Source organism: Rhamphochromis sp. 'chilingali' (genome assembly GCF_963969265.1).
Source record: "Rhamphochromis sp. 'chilingali' genome assembly, chromosome: 3".
In the NCBI taxonomy this organism is placed as follows: domain Eukaryota; kingdom Metazoa; phylum Chordata; class Actinopteri; order Cichliformes; family Cichlidae; genus Rhamphochromis; species Rhamphochromis sp. 'chilingali'.
Window position 1 is genome coordinate 28,770,478 of NC_137931.1, and position 10,432 is coordinate 28,780,909.

General features: G+C 41.2%; 1 protein-coding gene across 1 annotated transcript; it reads right to left on the minus strand.

Moving 5' to 3' along the window:
* Window positions 1–6,412: 6,412 nt before the first annotated feature.
* LOC308394101 (putative claudin-24) lies at window positions 6,413–8,427 on the minus strand. The gene has a single exon (XM_080878278.1). The coding sequence runs from the start codon at window positions 8,224–8,226 to the stop codon at window positions 7,561–7,563; it is 666 nt and encodes a 221-aa protein (XP_080734404.1). The 5' UTR covers window positions 8,227–8,427; the 3' UTR covers window positions 6,413–7,560.
* Window positions 8,428–10,432: the final 2,005 nt, after the last annotated feature.

Genomic DNA, 10,432 nt, shown 5'->3' on the forward strand with positions numbered 1-10,432 from the left:
ATGATAACAGGGTTCTGGCTGATCGGAGTTGGCTTGGCCCTGACTTATTGAAGAATTAAGAAAACGGAACCAGCTGTTCAAACCCCCACAAGGCTGCCAGCTAGGATTGGAACGATGGGAGAGGCGTGAGTTTCTCAAAATGGGCTCATTGAGTCAGCACGGATAAGATCTTGGAAAGGCTTACGGCTGCCGTGAATACTCAGAATAAGATCTCTGAGTGCAGACTGGATTACATCTCGGAAGGGCTCACTCGGAATAACACCTCTGAGCGCAAATTGGATGACATCTTGGGGAGGCACACTGTCGTGAGTTCTCAGAATCGGCTCTTTGAGCACAAGAATGACAACATCACAGAGCGCAAGTATGGCGAAGCTTGCGGCTCTCCAACGGGAGATTGAGAGACCAGTGTTGGACTTTAGAACTGCTTTGAAATTCATATGAGCTGTTCGCACTAAAGTAAAAAGCACCATCACTTCATGCGGATACCCTTTCGGTGCCAGCTGCGGTCTCAAGGCTGGAGCCAAACAAAAACTCCCTGATAACGACTGGTTTTAGTCTGTTCCTTCCCATTCCATGCAATGCCACCTGGGTTGGCTGGAAGACTGTTTACTTAGCCTAGCAGGGCGAAGAACACTGTCTCAGCTGAACTCTGGACACGTACACACATACATATACACTGATATGCACACACTCATCCCCCCTCCCTTTCGAAACGCCTTCGATGCTTGTTCCCTCCTGGGAACACGGCGGGTCTGAGCCCGCGCTGAAATGGTAGCGCTGGGCAGGATGGCTGCTGTGTTTGCTTCGAATTACTCCTCACCCCCCAGCCGACCCCGTGGCTTGTCACGTGTCCTCCCAGGAGCCCAGCATGAGTAGAGGTCTCTTTTTTTTCTCTTGTACTTTCCCATTGTAGTGTATATTTCAGTGTTTTTTTTTTTTCTGTAACGCTACCGATGTCCGACCTGTATCCCCATGTGATGTCTGTGTTGTGTGTGTGTAAGGTCTCTCACTGGGTCTCTGAAGACTTCTGATCAGCACCCAGTCTCAATCTCAGTCGGGAGATTCCACCGTTGGGATGATTTCATCCAGCAATACTCTGGCTGCTGCACCTGTATCTCCCTACTAGAAGGAAAAACTAACCATTTGGAAGACATTTCAACCATCATCAAACCACATTTTTCTTTTCAGTTTAGTGAACTTCACTTATAGGTTTTCAAACCCTCATCTGAACATAAGTGCACCACCTGTCCATAACATGTTAATCCCACAAGTCACAGTAAAAAGCCATGGAGAAAATCATCATGAAAAACTCATGGAAAACACAGAAAGAATTGTTTCATGTTACATTGTTTCATGTTAAACCTGGAATCCCTCCTCTTGACGTATGGACACTCCCATGAGTCAACTCATCAGAACTAGGCTCCTTTCTTAAAGATAAAGGGTAGTTAGATCATTTCCAATGCAACATCAGGGCGTCTCCTCTGGAGTAGCTCTGTAACCCTGCAATAAAAGATATCAGTGTGTTTTGCATATTAAGTTTGCTCCGCCAGGGGCCTGCATCCCCACTATCATTGCCTGGTAAACAAGATCTGGAAGATAAATCAAACTTCACACTTGCAAACAATTGCAGCTCATAAGAGTAATAAAGTATTCAGCATCAAAGACAAGTATCATGTGCAGGTTTTTTCAAATCATTAAACCACAATTATTGCCATAATTCGCCCCAGACATGAATCATCCCATGTGTTTCTTCAACATTACTGTAACTGGTGACTTTCCTTAAGCAATGTCACTCACACTTTTCATCACTATGAGCTCAACAGTAATCAGATAATGAGCCCAACACTAAAAACGTTACACAATCACTGCACTTCTACTCACTTGTCTGTCTGTGCTGAATCCTTCACAAGTACTCTTAGAGAGAAACAAACATTAGCAAAACATATGAAGCATCCCGGAGGTCAGTCCGGGATCTACAGATTCCAGATGTGCTGCGAAAAGGTCATAAAGTTAACACTCTGCTGTAAAAGAGGTAATACTGGTTTCAAACACAGTATGTTTCACACTGTATTCACATTTTCTCAACAACATAGTGTAATTGCATAACCAACATATAACCTGTAATCACAGTTGCCTTCACACATAAACCCAGTAATCCTGTGAAAATAATAATAATAATAATTAACAGAACACATGATTAATCTTCTACAGTAGAAAAGAGAATGTAAATGTTAGCGATGCGCAGGTGTATACACACTTTCTCACAGTGATCTCTGCATTTGGCAATACTAGGTAATAAATAGCACTCCGCTGGTAAACAGAAAGTGGCATTTAAAAGGGATAAAACAGCACGCAACCTAGGATGTTGCTGTCATCTTTCCAGTCCTTTAAAAGCAGAGAAACATACATAGATACATCCACCCTGCCGTCATGTGGAGGTGCAACCTCTCTACTTTTAGCATTTATCCACCTCAGTTAAATCTATGGTCTGGAGCACATCAGGATCATTTAGGATCATCAGGGGGTCCTTTGTCCCTCTGTGGGGGGTTACTCCCACTGGATTTAAATCTGGGACTCTCCACCATTTGACCTTAGAACTGAAGAAGCTTCTTGGATGAGAGGTGAAACGTCTTCAAGCAACTTAAAGAAGTCCAGACGCTTTTCTTTCCAATCTCGCTTAGACTACAATGACCTGGATGACTGAGAACCTTCACAGACAGCACAGGCTGTTGTTGATTCTGGCAGTCTAAAGAGTCATCTGTACCTGGGTGTGTGTTGGCAGTGTCGACAGGTGCTTGTCATTCATTATGTGATTGATTTTGTGAGTGTGGTCATCTACACTCCTCAGGTTTGTTTTTGGGGCACTCTCTGGCGAAGTGACCCCTCTCCCCGCATTGGTAACATTTCCCATCTCTTCTGCGGTTCCCCTGGGGTCGCCATGGGCCCTCTACCTCTCCTTGTCCTGCCTCTATTTTTGCCCTCTTCCAGCCCATCCCTGAAAAAAGCATTCATCTGCTATGAAGGCAGTGGCTGCAGAGCTTTGTGACTTCTTTTTTTTTAAATTTTGAATAACTTCCTGCGCATGGCGGGCCCAATTCATGCATTCAACTGATCCATCTGTGTTTTGATTAAACTTTTGTTTCCTAATGAAGTCAGCAGTAGCTGGGTGAAAGCCGTTCATCAGAGCATAACTGCTGCTGATGTGGGCTGGCCTTCTCTGCACACTCTTCAAGGACGCGATGTTTTCTGCCAACTTCTAACATTTGACATTTTCCAACAATACAGTGTGTTACTATAACCAACAAGCAGCTAGTAAAAACAGTTTCTTTCACACAAAATCAGTAAAACAGAAAAGTAGCAGCTAAAGGGTTAAGTCTGCAAGGCCCGCCCACACTCATGTAAACCTACAGTCTCCCCTCCTCTGGTCTCCATCACCCTTCTGCTCCTGCAAAAACAAGCAAACAAACAAACAAAAAAAAACCCTCACATACATCCACCCTTTTTTCACTGTTTGGGGTGGATTAGGCATTAGAAAGGACTAATACTAAAATAGTTACCGTCCTCTCAATTTCAAGTCAGTCACACTTAGTCCACATCAAGGTTATTATCGTTAACGAAAACTAACAAAATAACGAAAACTAGAAGTGAAAAAACATTTTCGTTAATAAAAATAAAAACAAAAAAAGGAAAACTAACTAAAACTGTAATGAGTGTTCACAAAACTAACTAAAATTAACTGAATTTATAGCAAAAATGTGTTTAGTTTTCGTTGATGTGTGCGTGTCATACAATAGTCAAAGGTGAAAAAGAAGTTTCTTTTCCAGATTTTTTTTCTTGCTGTGTCTCATTATGCCAGTAAGTAGTAAGTTAGTCGAGTCGTCTGTGTTGCTGCTCCGTCCATGCTCAGAATCATGTCAGGAGAAAGCGCCAGAGTCCAATTTGGGATTACTTTGAATATGACTGTGTTTTGGATAAAGCAAGTGTCTTGTAGTGGAAAGAGACAAATTATGAGGGACATTTCTAAAGGGAAAAAAAATCCCACAAACCTTAAAGTGCGCTTGAAAAGCTCACACAAGAAGGCTAACCTAGCTTACCTTGAGAAGGTAAGGGAGCACACTCAACCCTCATCCCCAGAAACAGAAGCTAACACCAGGCAAGGCAGCGTGATGCATCCCGAGACAACAGGACTGGGATATCTACATAACTGTGTGAGTCAATTGCCTTAACACCCGGTGCTGCAAGAGTTAATAGTCTCATTGGGGCCAAGATATACATTTTATAGTTGCCTGGTATCAATGGTTGTTCATCTGCCTTTATTTATTTATTTAAAGAACCCATAGGTGGGAATGTGAGTTGTCTGTCTCTGCGTGTTAGCCCTGCGACAGACAGGCGACCTGTGCAGGGTGCAGGGTATGGTAGCTGGAATAGCAACATACCCAAGGATAAGCAGAAGAGAATGACTGATATGATGAAACTGGGATTTTGTTACACTTAATTATTGCAAACACAACTAAAACTATAACTGAAACTAATGATTTTCAAAAAAATAAAAACTAAACTAAACTAACAAACAATTGGTAAAATCTAATTAAAACTAATATAAAATTGAAAATCTGAAGTCAAAACGAAATAAAAATAAAAACTAATGAAAATTGCAAAACTATTAAAACCCTGGTCCACATCATCAGTCCAGCCACCGTCCAGTCACATGCATTCATACCAGTCATTGCTGATAGTGGAAAACTGCGCACGAATGTAAATATCCACTGGCAGCAATGTTACAAAAATAAGAACAATTCTTATTGCTTTTGAAAGGGATTGAATCACTACAATCCTTTTAAACACAGGACTTACCATATAATATGGTCAGCATCCTAGGTAGGTGAATTTCCTCAGAAGCCATTGTAATCTAGAGAAGCTCACCTTATATTTGCTCAGAATTAAAGTATTTTATAGCCTTTTACTCCCAATCTTGCAGGCCTGCTTTTAAATCACCAACACACAAAATATCACCCCCAGAGGGATGATACCTGGCATGTTTTTTCCTAAGTGCACTGTTACAAAAAAACATATTAGGCCCGGTTCTAAGTGTTCTAAGTGTAAACCCCCCCCCCCCAAAAAAAAAAAAAAACAACAACAAAAAAAAAAACAGTCTTTCTCTTAGAAAAAGAAAACAACCCAAACCTAACTGGCAAAATCGGCCTGGTACTAAAACAAAACCCAAAAATCTGCCAGAAAAATCGCAAGAAAAATGTCTTGCTTTCAGGTGAAATAACATGCTGTAGGGGTTAGAACCTGCTATGCAATGCTGCTGCAGTCACTGATTCTGGCTTTAATTAATAACTGATGCTTCCATATTTGTACATGCTGCTCAACCCTTTAAGGTTTAAGGTTTAGGGCAGTGTTGCTGTGTGTTCACATTGTCGACTCTTGAAGTCGACGTCGTTGCTCTCGAACTGCATTTTGTCTTCAGGGAGAGATTGATTGTCCTCGAAGCTTGTTCTTCAGGTTAAGATGTACATGGAGTGATGCTGTGTAATATTCAGCCAAAACACAACTGGATGCGGTTCCAATTAAGTTAAGCTATCATTTTGCTCCGGCCACTGTGCTTGTGGAGGACGTTGATCCAGTTCCGTAGCCACCTGTACTAACACACTAAAACATTTATTTAATATCATTTTCATCACTACTCACTAACACTTTCATTCTCTGATTCAGTAAAAACACCACTTTTCCACATTTAACACCCCTCTTCTCATTATTCATCCCACACAAATCAGCCTCTTTTCTTTGTTGACATCTTTCTTTCTCTTAAACAACACATACTCCATCCATTTGGAGTTTTCAACCAGACCACCTCCAGGGACACAACCTCCTCACAGCTCCTGAGCTCAGCCCCCATTGCAGGCGGGCGTCCCCTCTGCAGCCTTTGCTTCGGTACAAAGTGCTAAAACCCATAAACCCAAGGACAGAAGAGTCCTTCCCACGACAGTCCTTAATTTAGGCATCGTATTTTGAGGTTTTCCCTTTCCGTGGTCCGCTTGAAAACTCCCCCCAAATCAAAAACAGCTCACCGTTGCAGATTCTTTTGCCCACTTCTTTCCTCATAGTTTACTAATTTCCTGCATGTGTGAGTCGCTGAAGGTCTCTCGCGGTTCCCCCTTTTTTGAAAACAAAAACTGTTCTATTGTCATTCATTTTATAAATCATATTTTTTAATTATTTTTTTTGTCTTTAAATATAAAACTCAGTTGTGTTGATTTATGACTGTATTTATATGATAACCTGCCTGAGGTTGTCCTACTTTGTCTGTATATCTGTAATAAGGTTTTAGTGAGTCTGTTTACTCTCTCACATTTTAAATGTCCACAAAAACTTCTTTTACACACATTAAATGAAACTTTGAGTATTTATTTATTATTTGCAGTCATTTGCTGCGCACATTCATACATTCAATCCTTTTTACAAATCGTTCATCTGATTGAACAAAACTGATTACAAACAAGTTGAGCAGTTTCATAACTCACACAGACCTTCGTGTTTAAAGATAAAAGATATATATCTTTATATTCTATTATCAATAAATCTATTCTCTGCTTCAGTCTGCTTTAACCACAAAAACAACAGTTTGTCTTCCCTTGTCTCCAAATAAAAACAATAAAAGAGATGAAATCCAGCCTTAAGACTAACAATAAAAACTACATAAAGTGTTTAAATGAAATGAATAAAGCAGGAAACCGCAGCAGCTTTCATCTCTTTGGCTCCAGGAAAACTAAAGCAAACATCTCAATGATTGAAACAAAGATAAGTCACCGCAGGGAATAAAACGCTCGACAGATCGTGAAGGTCTGGGTGTGTTGCTCAAATATTGTTCACTGGTTTTTTTTCTGCTGTTCATAAACATCCGAAATCAGAACTATAAACTGGCATCTCTCATCATTTTAAGGTGATTACATGCAGTCAAATTAACAACAGGAAAAAATGATCTGATTTATTTTCTCTCTGATTCTTTAGTTTAAACTACCAAAGCAGTTAAAAAGCAAGAACATCTTTGTCCTAGATGTTATTTTTAGATGTTAAAATAAAAACAAACTCTGATTTAGTCTGAAGCTTTATTTGAGAGAAATTCCATCCCTCCTAACAGATTAAGAAGGAAATTTACATCTGTTTGTGATCAAGAACATTTTAAACTTATATCTTTCAAACCTCTGAAACCATCGAAATTCTATAGAGAAATCATCTGTTTTACTGCAGGTTTGGACTGAACCTCCTGATCTGGTCTCACTTTGTCAAATTAGAGGAGCAACCTCAGACCTCCCTGTTGTTCTATTCAGATCTAGTTGTGACAGTTGTTTGGGTAAAGTTTAGTTTTAAGAAAATTTTTAACCTCTTCTTTGGATACAACCTCAAAATCAGGAATGTAACATCCCTTCTGGAAATTCGCTGAAATACTCCAATCTGATCTCAAGAGCCACAAATTGAAGTGTGGTAGTCCAACATTTAGTTTTAGATGCAGAAAAGGTTGAAGAAGACTTGTAGCAGCCTTTTTATGAGGTGGTCTCAGACATACTCAGATCTGGTTCTCATGGAGTCAGGTTCTAGCTTTGTCAGGACCGGAGGGACATCAACGGGTCTGTTACTGTTTAACTTCTGCACATAAAAACAGGAAATTAGCAGCAGCATTCCTGCAGCTAGATGAAGGACGCCGGCCGTCCAACCACAGAACAGAGCATCCCCAAATTCCCATCGTGGGACCATGTCAGGCACTGACTCATCGAAGAACTGTTCGACCGTCACATGGGCGATGTAGGAAACTGGGATGAGGCCCAGGATCCCCGCCACCAGCCACAATGCCCCACTGGTTGCCTTCAGGGCCCTCTTACAGCTCACGTCCTCCAACTGTTGCCGGCAGCCGTTGACAAGGTGGAGGCTGGGTATGGCAAGCAAAAGCCCCAGCATTCCTACCCCTAGCGCTGTGCACATGAGGATCCGGGCTAGCTTGATCTCTGGTCGCAGCCCCAGCAGACTGTCATAGGGCCTACACTCCAGTGTTCCCTGCTGATTGAGCACGCAGGTCTCCCAGAGGCCCACCCCAAGAGTCTCTGTGACCAGCAAGTTGGACAGTGTGAGCCATGAGGACATCAGGGTGGTGGCCAGAGAGCAGAGCCAGGCCCCCGCTGAGATCAGAACCCCCACCAGCTCCAGAACACTGATGATAGGGTCCATGATGGTGATGTTGTGGCTTTCAGAGAGTGCTGGTCTTTACCTTGCTGCTGTCAGGAGGTGGGCCAGCTCGCACATCACTGTTCCCAGAGAGACACACTGCAGTCAGGCCCAGTCAGGAGGGTTATCACCCTCCTCTCAAGGCAGAGGCAGAATGTGATTGGTTGACTGGAAACAACAGCATCGCTGTGAGGTCGCCTGTAGACAGGATGTTATCGATGCCCACATCTCAGAATGAAAGGCGTTTGAAGTCAGCGATGTCACTTGTTCTGCCTCCCTGCTGCCTTCCTCCTTCCCCCCTCCTCTCTATTTTACACAGCGTCTGTTTGGTCTTCGTTCAGCTGATTGAGATATATCAAAAGGAAACATGCACACACTCCTCCCCACCATTACAGAAACCTGAGTGAGTGAGTGAGTGTGTAATGCAGCATGAATGCAGATGTTCATTGAGAATTTTAACATTTCTAGGCAGGTTACTTCCCCTAGATTCACAACAGCAGTTTGAGAGCTTAATGTTTGATTGGTTAATGATTTTTTTTTTTAAAATTTCTGACTTAACATTTAAACCTTTAAATAATCTGAGTCTCTGTAATTCAGAAAAATTCAGAAAACACTCAGTTTTACTATAACTTTTTATTCTTAAAGTGTGTCGTTAACCAAACTCCATGAAGGTCAAATAGAAGATCTGCAACTGTCATTCAGAACCCTACAGTCAGAAGTTTTATTCAGATTTGCTGCACTGCTCAGTTTATTTATTTATTTAAGACCTCACATGTAGTCATGCTGCAGTACAGCTATAGAAACATTTCTCCATATTTCCTCCTGAAATACTTTCAACCTATAGATAATGTGCAGGCTTTTGGAGTTTCTGTTCACCAACACAAAACAAGAAATTTTGAAGTATTTTGTGTTGAAAAAACAATTTATTCACATTCACTGTAGGAAACAAAACTTGCAAGAACTGTGTTTTTAATAATGGAGTTCTATGAGGTTTTCATGTGACTTAGAAAGTTAAAAATACTCAGCAGAGTCTGATTGATCATTCAGTCTCATATTTAGATTCTTTGTGGAGACATTTCAGTGTTTAAGAGTCTGTTGATCAGGTGAGCAGCAGGGTGCTCACAGTGAGAGCATCAATACCTAAAACTCTTTAATCATCACTCTCTGTGTTCCTTTCTGGTAATGTGTAACAGGACTATATTTTTGAATGGAGCTTGACTGGATAATGGTCAGCTCATATTTTCCGTAGGCTGTTTAATCAGTAACCTGACTTCATACCAGACTCCATTTGAAAATCACATAATTTGAAGATAACCTGCAGCACAGTTACATCTCAGTGCAGAACTTAAATTAGAAAAAGAAAGAATGTTTTCTGAGCTTCAGTGTTGCTGTTTGCTGGCCCGATGATGCCTCCAGTTGGACATTAGCAGAAACTGCACATCAAATTTTTGTTAGATTTTACAGGCTGTGTTCTGCTGTGAAAAATAGTAAATCACATAATAAATTGCACATCATCATGTTTATATGGCCTGTATTTGTATTTGTATAGTGCTTTTACTAGTCCCCCCTAGGGACCCCAAAGCACTTTACACACCCAGTCATCCACCCATTCACACACACATTCACACACTGGTGGAGGCAAGCTACAGTTGTAGCCACAGCTGCCCTGGGGCAGACTGACAGAAGCGAGGCTGCCATATCGCGCCATCAGCCCTTCTGGCCAACACCAGTAGGCGGTAGGTGAAGTGTCTTGCCCAAGGACACAACGACCGAGACCAAACTATATATCATAGTTAAGCCAAATGTATCTAAATGCTGGCCTGATCAAATTCTTAAAGTTCTATACCAAGGTTATTAAAGTTAAATAAAACAAAAAAACAGAACTAGCTGTATTATAACTAGTGTTGGTCAAGTTACTTGAAAAAATTAATCAGTAACTAATTACTGATTACTTCCCCAAAAAAGTAATCCCGTTACTTTACTGATTACTTTTGAAACAAAGTAATGTTTTTGTCACTTTTTATGAAATCAAACTCAAAGTAAGGTCAGTACTTCCACGCTTTAAACGCTGCACGCTCATAGTCTGTCCCGCACTCGATATATGATCCATTGTTGATCTGCACACAGCTGTTGTCACAAACGTCGCACTCGCTTACGTCACTGTCATGAGACATTCTCGCAAAAAAATCACGGTTTTAGTAACTCAGTA

What these genes read in the sequence shown, in the direction of transcription:
- LOC308394101 (XM_080878278.1), bottom strand. Translation starts at nt 8,226, where the DNA reads ATGGACCCTATCATCAGTGTTCTGGAGCTGGTGGGGGTTCTGATCTCA.